The sequence below is a fragment of the Beta vulgaris genome, chromosome 7 (genome assembly GCF_026745355.1).
Source record: "Beta vulgaris subsp. vulgaris cultivar EL10 chromosome 7, EL10.2, whole genome shotgun sequence".
NCBI lineage: Eukaryota > Viridiplantae > Streptophyta > Magnoliopsida > Caryophyllales > Amaranthaceae > Beta > Beta vulgaris.
The window spans coordinates 1-18,832 of NC_079208.1; the positions used below are offsets into that span (position 1 = coordinate 1).

The 18,832-nt window shown below is 33.7% G+C and overlaps 1 protein-coding gene across 1 annotated transcript; it reads left to right on the plus strand.

Moving 5' to 3' along the window:
• Nucleotides 1-7,353: 7,353 nt before the first annotated feature.
• Nucleotides 7,354-18,832, plus strand: LOC104898105 (2,3-bisphosphoglycerate-independent phosphoglycerate mutase). Its single transcript, XM_010685118.4, has 10 exons — nt 7,354-7,514; nt 8,028-8,200; nt 9,038-9,165; nt 10,141-10,291; nt 10,384-10,587; nt 13,916-14,340; nt 15,678-15,870; nt 15,952-16,047; nt 17,563-17,718; nt 18,289-18,832. Exons 2-10 carry the CDS (start codon nt 8,039-8,041, stop codon nt 18,451-18,453), a joined length of 1,680 nt encoding a protein of 559 aa, XP_010683420.2. The 5' UTR covers nt 7,354-7,514; nt 8,028-8,038; the 3' UTR covers nt 18,454-18,832.

Genomic DNA, 18,832 nt, shown 5'->3' on the forward strand with positions numbered 1-18,832 from the left:
TATTTGGTAACTTGGCGAGTACGATGGAAGGGACTGTAATACCTCGTATTTTTAGGCATTTATTGAGATTATTTAAAATAATTTTAAATTTTATCTTCAAAACTCATTTTAAACTATTTTAAAATCACATTGGAGGGAATTATTTGGAGGAAAATATAGTTTGAATTTTAAAGGTTATTTTAGTAATTTTAACAATAGCTGCTCTTGTCATTATCTTATTTATTTAATTAGTTATTTAAACAAATATTTGATAAATAATTTTATAAAATCCAAAATTCATTTTTGGGTGATAAAATTAGATTATACATTTTAGTATGTAATTTTCGATTTTTTTTATAAGTGTTGTTTTGAAAAATCGATTCTTTTAAATAAAATCGAAAACTTTAAATATTTATAATATTTTGTTAAATCTTATAAAATCAGATTTTTATGAGATTTATATTGAGTTAGAAAGTATGGGATTTTAATTGATTTGGGAAGATTTAACAATCTCTTTAAAATCAAACAAAATTGATTTTAGGAAAGAATTTTTACAAATAAAGGGAAGAGTTTTTTTTAAAAAAAAAAGGAAAAAAAATAAATTTTGCTGCATCTACCGCTGCTGCACGGCAGCTTTGTAGAATGTTGCAAAAACTTTTTAAATTATTTTGCCCTAATTTTTATAATTTAGGCAAGTTTTACCTCTTTTCTACCCTAGTTTACACTATAAATACCCCTCTAATCCTTCACTTTCTCTTCCAAAAAAATATTGAGAGTTCCTTATAAAGTTTTCCCTAAAGTGAGTGGTCTCTTTGAGTAGTTTTAGTTTTTCACTGAGGAGTTTTAGCGGGAGGTTTTGTAAGTACTCTATTTTTTTAAAAGTTGTTTTAATTCATAGTTTTTTATCTTTTTGAGTTTTATAAAAACATGTTTTAATTGTTTGAGCGTGAATCATGTCTATAATTAGTTAGTTTAGCATAATTTTCTTTTAGAGTTCATATATTGTTCATCGTTTTGCTTAGAACTAGTTTATAATTAATAGAAGGATTTCGTTCGTGAACATTCCCTTACTAGTTGATTTTCTTGTTTCGTGAATTATCAAGGTACGTTTACGTGGCTTGATCTTTAATTATTATGTATACATTAGTTATATGTGTTTGAGTATAAATTATATGAATTGGTATATGCAATTGGTTTAATCAAACCTTCTTATCATTTAGGCTAGATAAAATTAAAGCTTGTATTTTCTCTTGCTTTGTTGACTCGTAGATATGCTAAACCAACCAAATATTGTTTTGTTTGTTTTAGAAAAGTAAATAAAAAATTCAGTTTGCATGTATAATCCATTTTTTTTTATGAAGGAATCCACTTTTGCAAATCAGTGGCTTTGAGTAACTCAAAAATATTAGCATGAGTTTTAGTTTTAAAAGTTTAAATTTTTTTTTTAATTCCCTATAATTAAGTTTGTTTATCATAATTCTTTATTTGAATTAAAGGAAAGGTTACCCCTATGTTATTCTCATTACAATTACCACTTAGCTTTGTTCAAGAAGGGTTCTTCCAAGTCCACTAGTTGGCATCCAGGTTACTCCAATGTCTTTGTATTCATAAAGGGATACTAACTTGGGGGGTGTGCACACTTAAGATCCGCGGATCAAGGAAAGGGGTTTAAGTTAAGTTCTTATATTATTATTTTCCACTTTTAATGGAATTATTAAAGGAGATATATATATTGTTTGGTGTTAACGTGAATTTAATAATGGATTGATCTTATCTTTTGTTATCACTAGAATTGTGAAATAAAGCATGTTTATGAAAGTATGTGAATTATATATTTACAAGTTTACAAGTCTTGCACATAATTGTACTCAGTATTTCAACTGACTCGTATTTCCTATTTGTTTTGGCTTTGCCCTACTTTCCTTATGGGGAGTAGTTTGCCGGTCTATTGATGATTCATGATGCATGGGAGGAACCTTTTGGGGTCATTAGAATTAGATCACTATTTTAGTACTCTTTAGACTTTTCATATTACTATTGTGGTTTTTGGATAATAATATCATTTTTATAAATAAAGTTAGAAGTTTTCGCTGCATATTTTGTGTATCAAGTTATAGTATTGCCAAAATATATTTATATTTGGTGGTAATACCCTTAAGTTTCTCCAAGTATTTTACGAAAGCATAAGTTTTTGAAGTGGAGATCTAAATCTAGGGGTGTTACAGGGACGTTTTCCCATAGCTTAACATCATCGTAAACGGAAGGCAGCCACCCGAAAACAACACCCCTCACGAAAAGAAGGTAGTTGATAAACGGCTGGAAAGTACGTGCACGAGCATGATAACAAAGTACTGTCAAGGATCGTCTTTCACTATAATTTACCATGTTTCATGACTTTTAACCATATTTCATAATCATCAGAAACTTCTCATTTGATCCATAACATAAGATTTTGTTGCTCGATTTCACCTAAAAACAACCAACACCAACACCGGTTACGGTTCCGCCTGCGTTCATCGAAATGCTGTTGCGGTTCCTTGCTCTTCATCACCGTCGAAATTCGGTTCAAGTCTCTAATCCTTGACCACCACCTCTCATCCTTCCGTCCAAACAATCAAAAAACGTGTTAACTCCGACAATTTACCCGACAACTGACAAGTTTCTCTAACCTGTTTGTGCGACGAGCAATGACGACGTGTTAATGATTTTCAGTTTTGATATATTGTAATTAGAGGTTGTTGTTTGGTTGTAATTGGAGGTTGTTTATTTTTCATACTTGACTAATTTTGTTAGATTTCTTCACTCGTTAGTGCAATAAGTTGATTTCTTGGATTTCTTAATTTTAGTTTGTTTTTCATATTTTTTTTTTAGGAGTTATTCAGATCTCTTAGTCCTTCGTTATTTTTCATTTCTTTTCAAGTTTTTTGTATTTTTGGTTTTTTAGTGTAGTTGATTTAATTTTTTCGATTTTTATGTTTGTTACATTTTTGGTAATTATTGTAAGATTATCATGTTTATTGAATATATGAATTCAATGTGTAGTTTATTGGCGTTATTTTTGTGTTGTAATTTTTGTTTAGAACTACTATGATATTTAGATTTCAAAAAATAGATTTTTTGGACTTGCACCTATTGCTGCGGTTTTGCCGCAGTTTCTACCAAAAATTGCAGCAATAGGCTTCATCTTTTTATTAAAATTAAAAATACCTATTGCTGCAGTTTTGGGTAAGAACCGTAATAATATCTTAGCTTATTGTTGCGGTTTAAAACCGCAGTAATAGGTCAATTACCTATTGATGTGCCCTTAATTATTGCGCGGCCAAAACCATCGCAATAGGCTACTTAACGACCGCAACAATAAGTATTTTATTCTACTAGTATTTTTAGAGAGAAGTCATAAGTGTATTGTCGAAGTGTTGAAGTGCATTTAATTCCAAAAATCGTATTTATTGGAAAATACTAAAAAAAGATAGAAAAGTAAATTGCGCGTCCAGAGGAGTGCGCTAGGCACATGACTCTGTTTGACGTACAAAGCCACGTGTCAAGTGCGGATTCGTGCACCTGACTCGGCTGGACCTGTGCGCCCAGGCGCACCACCTTGTGCCTGACACGCTTTGACAACCTTTTTTTAAAAAGTGTTTTGAACGATTTTCTTTTATTCTTTAAATTCGAAAATATGATATTACGGGATAAAATCCGATTTTGATGATAAAATATCTTTAAAAATATCTATTTATTAAATATAAAACAATTAATTATCATGAATAATTAATTGGGCTTTTTCAAAAGATTGAGGTCAAAATATTATTTTATGGGCTCAAAATACAATTAATTATCAGGGATAATTAATTAGATTTTAAAAATAGAATTTGGATTATTAAAATAAATTTTAACACTTTTAAAATAGTTTGGGATTGGCTTTTCGGACTGCTCTCCCTTGTGTCGGACCAATTAAGATTGCGGTATGTTTCATCATCAGATCCTTATATGGGGAGCACGATTATGTGTCTACACATATTCTCTTATTACAATTCTTTTTAAGCTATTATTTTCAAATTTAAACCTTTTAGTTTTTTTTTTACTTATCACGTCATGACGTAAACTTCTCAATTTCTTAATGGACAAAGAATAAGAATAGTGGCAAAACAAATTATGAAATTTAACAATAATGACATATTTGTTTATTGTAATGGACCTCGAAATATCATCGAATCAAAATACTAATTACTCCCTCCGTTTTTTTTAGATGTAACATTGGACTTTTCACATTTGCCGAGGCACAACTTTGACCGATAATATCTTCAATTGTATAAAAGTAAAAATTATAAAAAATATATATTTGGAAAGTGTATACCGTGACGAATCAAACAAGATCCCATATGACTATATTTTTTCTTATGTATAAATAACAATTAGTGGTCAAAATGTATTAGATAAATAGTGCCCAAAGTCAATATGTTACATTTTAAAAAAACGGAGGGAGTATTATTTACAACTTCATATAAATGTCTCTTATCATGTTGACACCAATGTCTCCTTGGTTGTCATGTGATGTTCCATGCCAATATACTCATTTTACTAACTAAAGTTTTAGAAGATGGCATGATATGTATTGCTATCTAGTATCTACCAATGTCCTTAATTAAAATATTTTAAGAGTTCAATGATTGTATTTGGAAGTAAGATACGTTGATGCTTACGAATATTCCGGATCGGCAATGGTTATTTTTTTTTCTTTTGATGGCCTCATTGGCGATGAGTTATTGCCTTATTGCCATGGTAGATAGCAAATATTCCATCCGTTCCAAAATATAGTTTTCATTACATTTTGCACTGTCTTCAAGACGTACCGTTAATCTACGTATCTTTTATTTCTCATTAGTAAAAAATATAAAAAATTGATATTACGAATTTACACATTGAGACGAATCTAACAAGACCCCTCATGAATATGTTTTTTTTGTATATATTAGTAATAATATTTGGTTAAAGTTTTTAAAATTTGACTACCAAAATAGAAATGGGAACTATATTTTGGGACGGAGGGAGTAGCAAATAGCAAATAGCAAATAGCAAATACCCACTCCGTCCCAAAATATAGTTCCCATTTTCATTTTGGGTGTCCCAAAATATAGTTCCCATTTTCATATTTAGTTATACATTTTTCCGTAATTTGTCTAGAAAAACCGTGTCCCATCATTTATTTGCTTCTTGAATTTTGTTTTTTCCTTTGTTTACTCAACCAAAATGTTACAATTAATGCTCTTTCACCAATTATTCTCCATTCTCTCTTCTAAAATCATATTTTCCGATACAACATTTATTTAAATAAACAAAAAATCTTTACTATCTCTCTTAGATTCTACTTGCATAAATTACCGTGAAAAAAGGAAAATGGGAACTATATTTTGGGATGGAGGGAGTAGCAAATAGTAACAAATTAGCAATACATATCATGACATATCATTATTTTAAAAATAACTAGTTATTAATGTAAAAGTGGGTTTTAATTCCCAAAATATGCCCAAAAAAATAAAAATTCCCTGCGCACAGTCCACGTAGGACGACACGCGAGAAACTGTTTTTTTTTTTTTTGTTTAATACCAGGTAAACCGCTACTTAGAGTAGCGGTTTATTTTATTTATAAACCGCTACTCTGAGTAGCGGTTTATGTGTATAAACCGCTATTCAAAGTAGCAGTTTATAAATATAAACCGCTACTCTGAGTAGCAGTTTACTTGGGCAAAATGTTCCAAGCACATATATTTATATTTTGTAAACCGCTACTTCAAGTAGCGGTTTTACTTAAGTTGAAAAAAATAAAATTCTCGGCACTTGTAAACCGCTACTTCAAGTAGCGGTTTACTTAAGTTAGAAAAAAAAAAATCTCGCGTGGCGTCCTACGTGGACGGTACGCAGGGAATTTTTATTTTTTGGGCATATTTTGGGAATTAAAACCTACTTTTGCATTATCCAAAGAAAAAATTCCAAAATTTTCATTTATTAATATTATAATTTAAGACAATACCACTAATTATTATTTGGTCTAGTGGTTAAGACTTTGTATGTTCCGGGATCAAACCTTACATTATGCAATTTCTAATTTTTTTTTACTGTTGTGGATTACATGGCATAAAACTCCCATAGAGAGAGCGTCACGTGGGCACCGTTTCTAACTTAGGCATGCCTTTTAATATATTAGTACTAGCAATTTACGCACGCGATGCGTGCCTCATTTTTTTAAAACACAATTTTTACCTTTTTTAGGTATTAGCAAGGGTAAAATTTGATCCATGATCCCAAAATTGTAATCGAAAAGTATAAACTAAATTCAGTTTTTTTTTCCTTGTCTAACTTCTGAATTCTGTTTTCACACGTTGATATTTAAAATTTTCATTATTTAAAATTTTTTCCTTTTCTAAATTTTAACACTTTGAGCTTCAATTATATTTGAAATGAAATTTTAAATTATTCATACACAATTTGATATTGGATTTTTTTTAGAAAAACAAAAATTGTTACTTTTCGCAAATTAATGTAGTTTTTTTTTTTCTGAAAATGGATTTTTGCAAAAGTTGTTTGTAAAAAGTTTGATATTGTTTTGTTTTTCAAAATTTATTTCTGAATATGGATTTCTTGCAAAAGTTTTGGGCAAAAATTTTAATATTGGCATTTTTTTTAGAAAAAACTAAATTTGATTTATATGAAAATGAATTAAATTTAAGTATGATTGTATAAAAGCCCTTTTGGACTCATTGCTATCATCTCCATTTTTTTATATACATAACAGTCGACTAAGTTGTTATTGTTTATTTCAATTAATGTGAAATAATTTTGAAGGTTAACAGAATTATCTACCTTTTCAGAAGTTCGTAAATTGCCGATGGATGAATGTGTGATATCGCCGTCAAAATCTTATGTTTTTCTCAAATTTGTGGTTAAAGGTAACTTTTGTGAGTATGTAATTGTGAATGGTTTTTGAGAATAGTGATTTGTAAGTAAATTTTTGTAAATGTTTTTGTATGTATTGACGTTCTAGGTTATTAGTTTTAGTTTGTATGTTAATTTTAAGTTTTAATAAAGTTTCCTGATTATTTGAGTGAATTGCGTGATTTTTATAACGTGATTTTCTCAATTATATGAGTGATTTGTAAAGATTCTTCTTTCAAGTGATTTGTGAATGAGTGTAATAAATTAATTTTTGGTAGTTTTCTTTGAGTGCGATTTTGACATTCCTTTTATAATTTAGAAAGGAAAAGGGAGAAAAATAGGCATTTCAAAAGAGGACACCATTGCTCTTCTTCCCTTATATAATAGAGATAGATATATAAATTTCGCATTATAAGTCTTGATTTTGAGATACTAAAAAAAAAAAAGAGATAAAACATCTATAAAGTATAAACCTATTAAAAGTCTAAAACCCAATCTAGGTTTAAAATTGTTCATTCCTCTCGAGTCTCGTCTCACTACTTCTTCTTCATTTCTCTGGAAACCTATCTCTGCCCTCCATTTCTTCTTCAGATCTATTCATTCATGTAAGTATACTCTGGAAAAACTGTTGTTCTCTGACGTTGAAGGTTTAAGTTCCTTTGGGTTTGGCTATCATTTTTCGGTTTGTTCAAATTGTGATAATAATGCTTTGATTTGGTTTAAGTTCCTTTGGGTTTGGTTATCACTGCGACTTTAGGTTAGTTGATCTGGTATTTGGAATAGTCTATTTGAAGCCCTAAAAGATTCAGTCTTATTTTTCTCCGTAACAGAGAAGATCAACCCGTTTTAATTGACTACGTAAGATAAAGGTTGGATTTACTGAAACTTTAGGTTAATCTGGTATTTGGAATCGAATTTGTTTGCTCGGCCATTCATTGGGATTTCTGATAGGCTCTTGATTTCTTGTGTCTTGTGTTCATTTTGGTGGATTTCTGATAGGCTTTTGTTTTGTTTTGTTCATTTTGGTGGATTTCTGATAGGCTTTTGTCTTGTTGTGTCTTGTGTTCATTTTGTTGGATTTCTGATAGGCTTTTGTTTTGTTGTGTTGTCTTGGGTAGATCTCCGAGAAATGGGAAGTTCAGAGTTCTCATGGAAATTGCCAGATCACCCCAAGCTGCCCAAAGATAAGATAGTGGCCGTGGTGGTTCTCGATGGATGGGGCGAAGCCGATCCTGATAAATATAATTGTATCCATGTTGCCGAAACTCCCACCATGGATTCCCTCAAGCAGGTTTATTTATTTGTCGATCATATTGCTTTATACTGAGTAGACTATTATTATGGCTATTCCTTTGATTTGTTATTGTAGGATCTTATTTCTTCTACTCCTGTTGATCACCCTATAATCAGTTGACGGCATCATAATATCGATTCACTGTGTCGCTGTTTTATAACTACCTACTTTACTTTTGCTGTCACCCGGCTTCCTTGATTCTCTACCGTTTTCATTAGGGTTTTTCTTTAGACTTTGCTACTATCGGCTAATTGCTTCTCATGTTTCTGTGTTTTGTTTTTACCACAATCATTACCACAATCATCAATTCATAAAGTTTTAACACTTTAAAGTTTTGTGCACTTTTTTAATGCTCTCTTAGAGCTTTCCCAGTTCTTAGTGAATATAAACATTTAAAGATAGTATATTAGTATGAAATAATCTTTTTTTTGGTCTCACTCCTTGCAAGAGGGATCCCCAATTCCCACCCTCCTTGCAAGGGACTTCAACTTACAAAAAAATGTTGCCTTCTACTTCTTCCGTTTTTTTTTTTACTTGCAACACTTTTGGGAAATATTAATTACTTGCAACACTTTCGGAAATAATTAATTACTTGGAACACTTTCTATTTTTGCTTTTCCTTTCTCTCTATCTCTCTCCAATCACATGGGCCCTCTCTATTTTTCCTCTCTTAACTCTCTCATACCCAAAAATTGCATTGGAGTTGATGAAAAAAAAGGTGTTGCGAGTAAAAACGTAAGTATGAAATATATACTAGTGTTATATAAACTGGGCTTTTCTATGCTCTCTTGTAACAAAATCTTCTAATACCATATCTTTTATGCTCGTCTCCAGGGTGCCCCAGAGAAGTGGAGGTTGATTAAGGCTCATGGTACAGCTGTTGGGCTTCCGTCAGAAGATGACATGGGCAACAGTGAAGTTGGCCACAATGCTCTAGGTGCTGGACGAATATTTGCTCAAGGGTGATGTCTTGCTCTCTCTAATTCTCTCATTTCTGTTCTGCTGATGTCTTCATGCTTGTGATGCTGTTTGTTGTGTATGGTTTGTTTACATGGTTATTAATTTGTGCCTGATGCTCCCTCTATTTAAGTAGGTTCCTTGCTCTTGTCCTTGTCAAAGAACCAATATTTTCTTAATTATTTTGGCCAGTTTAAATTTAATATATCTTATGATATCCTCTTACCTACTTCACAATGCGTACACTGTAAAGTTGAGTTTGAAGTGAAAGTGATTATTCAATGGAGAATAAATATATATACTTGTTTGACATTCTATTCACATATTTGATTGAGAGAATGTTTGATTGGGAGGAAAACCAATTTTCATTGAAAAAGTATATTCCATACAGCCTAATAGAGCTCGACAAAATTGAATGTAGGTGCTCTAAGATAATTTGTTTTATAAGAGTATAACCTGTTAAGTGAGGTAAAAGATTAAGAAGAGTCAACAATCTATGCTTCTCAAAATGTGTTCTGTTAGGGATAATATGTGAGTAGCCTGATCTGTGCAATTAAGCAAAGATAGTGAGGAAAGTGTTATTGTGATTTTGTTTGTTTTGTTTTCGTTTTTGTATCTGTGTTGTTATTGTTTTTCCTTTCACTCATAGGAAGGAAATTATATGCTCTATATACATTTGCTTGAACAATCTGTAGTTATGGATTTTTTTCTGAAGTGTATTTTTTGTTTTCTTGAGTTGTAAAAAAACCTGTCAAAGTGAAGGAGTTGGAGTCTTGGAGAGCTTGTGTATGCGTGTAGGCAGGCTGCGGGAGTCCCATATATTGGAGATTTAAGTGCAATAACTTATGCTTCTTTAGCCTAAGTTGATTAATTTTCCTGACTTTGTTTATGTATCAACTTAGTGTCTAACCACTGCATACTCAAGCAGTCGAGCATATTAATATGCTGCAACATCTAATTGCTTAATTTTTTTTTTGTAGGGCGAAGCTTGTTGATCTTGCTCTTGCCTCAGGAAAAATATTTGAGGGTGAAGGCTTCAACTATATCAAGGAGAGTTTTGAAACAGGTACCATGCACCTCATCGGGTTACTAAGTGATGGAGGTGTACATTCTCGCCTTGATCAGTTACAGGTATCATCTTTGTGAAGGCTGCGCTTGTGTTGGACTATCTTTTTGCACAATTGATTATTTCTATAACTTGTGGAAGTAATTTCTTTTTGCAGTTGTTGTTGAAAGGATCTGCTGATCGCGGGGCCAAGAAAATCCGTGTTCATATTCTCACTGATGGCCGTGATGTTTTGGATGGTTCAAGTGTAGGCTTTGTAGAAACTCTTGAAAACGATCTTGTGCAGTTAAGGGAGAGAGGTATTGATGCCCAGGTCGCATCCGGTGGTGGCCGCATGTATGTTACCATGGATCGTTATGAGGTTAGTATTCTTTTTAAAATGCAAACTATTCTTTTAGATAGGATGTGTCACGATATGCTTGATCCTTTTGTAATATTTGACTGTAGGTTTGATATATGTGAGACGATTCTTTAAAGCTTTGGGAGTAATTTTCTCAATATATTTCATAAAACTAACTTAAGATGTGGTAAATGAACTCTTCTAAGTTATTAGTGGCTCTATGAACCTCTGTGGGACTTATTCCTCCTCGTCTTCAAACCCTTCTCTATACGTCTATGTACTTCAGTGGCAGATCCCAATTGCAATTTTTTTTTTTTTGGGGGGGGGGAGAGATACGTGTATGAATAATTATTCTAACTCTACTTCCTCTATCCCATATTAATTGTCATGTATAGGCAATAAAAAAATATCAAAGATAACATTATTTATTGTGTTGTTTTCCACCTTTTATAATACTTCAACCAATAGAATTTGAGTTTAGTGGAATATATAATGTGTTTGTTGTTTGTTATTGGAAACTCGAAACCTATTTTTGGACATCCAAAAGAGGGGGGAGGGTCAGATCTGTGTATGAATAATTATTTTACCTCTAAGTCCTATATCCCATATTAATTGTCATGTTTCGGGAATTAAAAATATCAAGGTGACATCATTTATTGTGTTGTTTTCCACCTTTTATAATACTTTGACCAATATAATTTGAGCTTAGTGGAATATATTATGCTTTTAACTTTGTTATTGGAAACTCGATAACTATTTTGGAACATCCAGAAAAGGAAAATTTGACAACTAAAACGAAACAGAGGGACCTATGTTACCTGGACTCGGCTAGGAGTGTTGGGTATGGGTACGGATCCGAATGTCTGGTACGACACTTCCAAAAAATTAGGACACGAGGACTGTCTGGATTTTGGATACGGGTACGGTTATGGTGAAATTAATAGTTTATAATATAAGATTTAATAATTAATCCGGTAATTTAGATTTTATAATTGTCTATTTGTAATATACTAATAAAATTAAGGTATTTGTTTCAAAAGAATAACAACCTAGCCATAGGCAAAGAAGAACAAAAATGATTTTTAAAAAGAAAACAGAACAGAAGAAGGAAAAGAGAGAAGGAAAAATAAAACGAAAAGAAAAAAGTCACGTGAAAACAAAACACAAGATGGAGAGAAGGAAAAAGAAAAGAAAAAAGAAGAGAAAAATAAAAAGAGTCACGTCCTATGTTACTTCGACACCTTCGGTTACCTCAAAAATCGGGTGTCGTGTCGTGTCGTGTTCAGACTCGACACTTCACTTGGATACTTCATTTTAAACTAAAAACTTGTCTTTTTTCTACAAAATAGCCGAGTCCGACACTTGGACCCCCGTATTCGAGTAGACACTCAATCCGTATCTAAGCAACATAGGACTCACGTGGACCCATAAAGGGAAAAAAAGAAAAGGAAAAGAAAAGACGAGAAGGTGAAGAGACACAAGATCGAAGAGAAGAGAAGTGAAGAAAGATGAAGCATACTGGTCGGCGAGTTTGAAGCTTCATTCAGCGAGTCGAGGTGAGTTACCCTCTTCTCTTCTTCTCCTCTTCACATTCGAATTCTAGGGTTTGAAATCCAGGGTTTTGTGCCGCCGTATTCGAGTGAAAGTTGCCGCATCTAACACATATTTCATACCCGTGCTTATCGTACCGACACCGATATTTGACAAATTTTGCTGAGTCCGGGTAACTAAGAGAGGGAGTATTATTTAAAACTCCTATGAGACGGGATCTTATGGTACTCAATGGAAAAAATTCCTTAAACGTAAAAGCTATGCAATCAAACTCATTTTTTTTTCTTGTCACTATCAATATGCATTTCAATTCACACTAACATTCAAGGAATCATAACCTCAAAACAATCCCCCTTTTTTTCGCAAATGTTTTGCTTGAATAGATAGTCCTAATTTTTGACAAAATTTTTTTACCATAATTTCTCACCAATATATTAGAATTGTGTAAGTAGGGTCTTGCTAGATTGTTTCAATGTGTTATTTCAAAAGATTAACTTTTCTCAATTTTAATGAATTACTCCATCCGTTTCAAAATATATGGCATTCACGCTTTACGAAATTTGCTTTTGACCACAAATATCTCTCATAATATGATAAATAAAAATTATATCGTTATATTCGTCTTGAAAAATACTATAATAACATTTTTTTAAAATTTTCTATCAACATGAATTGAGAGTAATTAACAGTCAAAGTTCGACCTCGAAGATCGTGCGTGTCTTATATTTTGTAACGGAGAGAGTATGTATTTAAAGATATTAATTTGTTGAAGTTCGCATTGAAACTATGGAAAAGCAACCAAGAATAATAGAAAAGAACAATGGAAGAAGTTTTGTATGGTATAGGAATCAATAATAAAAAAGAACTGTTTCCCTGTTCATGCATGTAATTTATGTATAGGACTATGCTAATTTTTCTGTATTGTTGTAATTCTATAGAACAAACCTGAAGGAACAATAATAACAGTCCTTTGTTCATTAATTGTTTTCTCTATACTACTGAAAATGAATAAAAGGAGGGAGTATGCTATCTGTCTTGCTCTGATTTAAACGACATGCTACCACCTAACATTTTCCATCCACCATTTGTCCAAGTTGGAGTTGTGTTGCATGGATTATCCATTTTTTCAAAACTATGTGAAAGCCCAATTGGGAGAAAAGTCTGAAACACATGATGAAATTGCTATGTTCAAGTCTTAACTGCGTTTCTTGGATTGCGAATGAAAATCTTCCGTGATTTTGGCCTAAGATGAAGTGTCAGAGTGTCAAATGTCGATTTCAGAGTGTTTCAAGATCTGGTAATAGGTCTCTAATTTTCTCTCTATTGCCACCATTAACTTCTTGCATCTCTCAAGCTATAGTTATAGCATCTCACCCACTGTTTCCTTGAAGGGAACTGCTCTTCTTGTCCTCCGATCTTCACTTCTGCTCTTCACAAATTTCAATTATAACTGATTACATTACGACCACTGGTATTGGTAAATCGATCTTAGCACTTAAAACTGACAATGATATCTTGTAGAAACAAGATCAGAGTCCAACGTAACCAAGAACAGAAAGTTAGAAGAGAAAATGCATTCTTATATATTTTGGGGTGTAGTTGTACCAACTGCACCTCTTTTTGGATCTGCTAGCTTGCATAGGTGTGCTTGTTTGATATTGTTGTTAATGATGTTAATTTTGCACTTCCTGTTTTACTTTGACTTCATTTTTATGTTCTTATCCAGCTATAGGGTTTTGTTCAAGTTAGTCCATACTCTAAAACAATTGTTCATATCTCTTGACCCTTTGTTCCGCAGAATGATTGGGAGGTTGTGAAACGAGGATGGGATGCACAAGTGCTTGGTGAAGCTCCATACCAGTTCAGGAATGCAGTTGAGGCTGTCAAGAAACTGAGGGAGGATACTAAGGCTAACGACCAGTACTTGCCACCTTTTGTTATTGTGGATGAGAATGGAAAGGCTGTTGGTCCAATAGTTGATGGAGATGCGGTTGTAACAATTAACTTTAGAGCTGATCGTATGGTTATGCTTGCAAAAGCACTCGAGTATGAAAATTTTGATAAGTTTGACAGAGTTCGATATCCTAAAATCCGTTATGCTGGCATGCTTCAGTATGATGGTGAATTGAAGCTTCCCAATCATTACCTTGTTTCTCCTCCAGAAATTGAGAGAACATCGGGAGAATATCTGGTTTACAATGGTGTACGGACATTTGCTTGCAGGTGATATTAATTTCTGATGTTGCATACTTTCTGATTTATTTGTTTTTTCAATTACTGGAGTTCCTAGCTGTATCCAATATTGCTAAACACGTGTTAGGCTTTTACGATGTCATGAACACATGTTGGTCTAGAAATGAATTTGGCATGGTTGTAAGACTTCCAAGTCTTCAACGTGTTCAAGAAATATTTTTCTTTGGTTAGGATGGAAGAAACTTTTTATATTCTTAGCCTTTCTGCTTTTTTGTCATTTTCCTTAGGCAGTATGACCTATCAAATTACCTTACCTATACTTTGTCCAACCTAGACAAGGATGCCTGATTGATATTGAATGTAGGTTTTTGCATGAGGTTTAGTATCAGATTAGCTTGTTGCAATGCTGTTTTTGGATCAGTTGCCATGTCTTAAGAAGAACTAGCCGTCTCTGAACAATCATCACTAGTCAGTCGTCCGAAACCTATTACTATTCCTCTGCTTCTCCATTTGCTCGATCAGGGGAACCACGCCAATATACGGTGCGCTTAAAACGGTTCATTTTCAATACTAATCGTGAAATACCATGAGCAGCAGGATGTTGAGGTCAAAATAGGATAAGCAGAAGGACTACCGCAATCAGAAAAAAGAGAAGGCAAGCAAAGCAGAAGTAGTTCGCAACAGCAACTATCGATTAGTCAACAACTGGGAGGGCTGTTAAGTTGTTCCAATGCAGGGAAATAATCTTTTCTTGTACACTTTCCTACTGGTTTATCTTTATTTTGCTATGACTTAGATCTTCTCTGAGGAAATCTCAGATGATATTTTTGATGGAGGGACAATATTTTTGTCAGAGAGATGCTCTGAAGAGTATAAACTGCTCTCTTTTTAGTGTCTGAAACTCGATAATTGCTTTGAATGACTTCTCATGTTCTGATTTTGTCGGAGGCCTTGGGAGTTCAGGATAAGTTCTGCATACTACAAGGCAAATCTCAGATGGCTCTAGACCTTTTTTTGGGAAATCTTAGATGGTATCTCTGATGGAGGTGCGATATTTTTGTCAGATTCTCTAATGAGTGTCAACTGCTCCCTTTTTAGTATCTGAAACTCGATAATCTTTCCAACTGCAATTTAAGTTTGATCTGTTGCTTTGAATGCCTTTTGTGTTCTGTTTTTCTCGGAGGCCTTGGGAGTCTGGGTACTTTTTGCATACTACAAGGCGAGTATGCACACTGATGCTGTTTGTTGCTTTAAATAATAATAATACTTCCATGTCACAGTGAAACTATCAAGTTTGGACATCTTACCTTTTCTTCCAGAATGGGACTGTAATTACTTATGAAATGATTTTACTTTTTGTGATGCAGTGAAACTGTCAAGTTTGGACATGTCACCTTTTTCTGGAATGGGAATCGGTCAGGATATTTTAAACCTGAGATGGAGGAGTATGTGGAAATTCCTAGTGATAGTGGCATTAGCTTTAATGTCCAACCTTTAATGAAGGCTTTGGAGATTGGTGAAAAGGCAAGGGATGCCATTATGAGCCGCAAATTCCACCAGGTATTCAAAACCTTCTATGTGTAGTATTCTTAGAGGAGGTTTTCACTTGCGGAGATTCTTAAAAAGTTGTCATATTTTCAGATTCGTGTAAACATACCTAATGGGGATATGGTTGGTCATACTGGTGATGTAGAAGCTACGGTTGTTGCTTGCAAAGCTGCCGATGAAGCTGTCAAGGTATGTTTTACTGGTATCTTTTTTCTGCCGTCTCAGTCCAAGAAAACCAGGTTCCATGACTTCCAGTTTCAACTTCTGTGCATTTGTAGTCAGAACATGAAATTTGTTCTTTATCTGGTCTTGGCCTCTCGGAGACGTAGCCTTGTTGAGATTGGGTTATAGACTGTCATTTTTGATATTGAAAATGGGGTATACTGCCCTCCCTTATTTGGATTTTAGGTGAATGTAAACTATTGGACTTGTAGAGTAGTGGTCTTTTCTTCTCCCATCTTGAATCAACTTTGCTGAGGGATGACCATTTTTTTTTTCTTATTGCAACTTTTGGTGATGGATATGATGCTTCAAGGTGTATCTTTCCTCCTCCCCAGCCCTTAGCCTCTGCTTTTAAACAAAAATAGTATTTTCATTTTTTCTGTGAAAATGTGTTTTTGATGCTTTGAAGTGTTCGGTATGCATGATTAAGGTTTTGAATGAAAATAGAGATGAAGTTTCATATATCTTATACAAAAGTGCCATACTCAAGTCTTCTTTCTCATTTCATTTTTCAATAAAGACTTATTAGTGCCAAGTTTGAAGGATTGTTAAACATTTGGCAATTCGTTTTCTGACCAGGATTAAAAATATCTTTTTGAATCTACTAACTCCTGTGCTGCAACACATTAATAACTTCGCTGTGAAAAACTATCAACCAGATTGGAATCCTTACAAGAGGTTTGTAGACAGTGACAGTACTTTATTTCTCCCTTTCCGAGCCAGTTGCTTTTGCTTTCTCTGTCGTCCTCTTTCTCTCTTTCTATCTCTTTTTTCTTTTAAAACTTGGATCTCACATCCTTGAGGCGTTTTTTATTTGGATCTTTCCCCTTCGTTGTCAAATGGTTGGACTTGGATGCTTACAGTAGACCCTTAAAGCAACTTGGAAGTGTTAAATGTCTCTTGTTTGCTGTGGCTATGGTAATGTTACCAGCTGTTTGGCGCTGAAGTTAGGATAATGCTTGAGGTATTTAATAGCGAGCAGGGAGATAGGAGGAAGTTTAGGGGTACTGTGCGTCTGTGCGTGATGTGACTACAACAAACAAGTGTATACACCCAGTTCAGGATGAATGAAGATCATGGGTCATGAATTTTTAGTGTTTAAAAGGTAGATAGGAGGAGGTTGAGGGACAATATCGATGTTCCGACATAAGCATATATGTCATAGATTTCCATTACCACTTGATTCTACCTACTAAGTGTTGGTGGATGATAGTAAAGGAAAATTAATGAAGGAAAATAAATATGCGTTGACAACCACTGCCATGGATATTAGTATGGGACTTAGCTTTCAAGTCACATATAAATTCAGTGTCATTTCCACTGTATAAACCATCTGTCAGAAGGAAATTTAATAGTGTTGCTCTTGCTCTTATTGGTCTCTTTTGCTCGTCTCGCAATTTATTTTTAAATGTTGTCAAATCTAATCTGTCAGTGTTTTACTATAAGAGGCATAGTCTGGCTGATTGAACCAATATATTGCAGATGATCCTTGATGCAATCGAGCAAGTTGGTGGAATATATGTTGTTACTGCTGACCATGGAAACGCTGAAGAAATGGTGAAGAGAGACAAGAAAGGGCAGCCTTCTCTTGACAAGAGTGGGAACATTCAGATTCTTACATCTCACACATTACAACCGGTATGTAAATATAGGCACCCTTTGGCAATGGTATGATGGTCTAGTGGACTATAACAGTTTTGGCTCTAAATTTTTTTGGGGGGTTGTATCTGGCAATGTTTTCATCTACAGTTTACAATGGGATAAAAATTGCATAGAGTAGGGTCTGATATTGGGTTTTGTGTGTACTATTCAACTTGCACAAATTGTTGCCTACTGAAGGTTTTATCATCAATGTTTTTTTTTGGATATAGTGGCCTCACCCTTTTATGGTGTTTGGATTCTCTAGAGTTGTAAAATAACTCTACAAGTTAGAGTTTGAGCAATATCAACCATTGAATAAAAAATCAATGGTTCATATATTTTCTTTCCAAAATCCCCTTCTATTTTATCTCATCAAAATCCACCCCTAAATCTTTCCTTTCCCTTGATTTTAAAATGTATGGCTCAGATACAACTCTACCTTGTAGAGTTGCTCTAGAGGATCTGGACTCCCTTTTATGACTGTCTAGTTTATGGTGGCATGAATTCTCAAGATGATTGATAAGGGAATATTTTTAGTACTCACTTTTCACGTGTGGTCTCTCTCAGGTGCCTATTGCAATTGGAGGTCCTGGCCTTTCACCAAGTGTTCGATTCCGCATGGATGTGCCTACCGGTGGTCTTGCTAATGTCGCTGCTACTGTGATTAACCTACATGGATTTGAGGCTCCTAGTGATTACGAGCCAACACTCATTGAGGTTGCAGACGAGTAGACAATACATGTGTTCTGCGATTTGAATTTGTTTTTGAATTTTGGCCCATTTCTGATTCAAGGTCAATAAGTGCCTTATAAGTTATAACTCTTGAAATCCAACTTAGTGGGAAAAACTTGAGATGCTGTTTTGGTTACCATATTCCGATACAACTTAGAATTGAGTCCCAAGTGGTTCAACTTATTAAGATAAGTCTTATTGCCTCATAGTTCTGGATCATAAGATCCTACAACTGGAATACTTGCTATCGATCATGGTCCTTGATAGAATCTCAACTTTGTAAGATATTTTGGTCCTACCTTGTTAAATTTTGGACAAATTTTATGATATTGTTGTATTTCAGATAATTCTATTTAAAGGCTAAAATAAGTTTAATCGA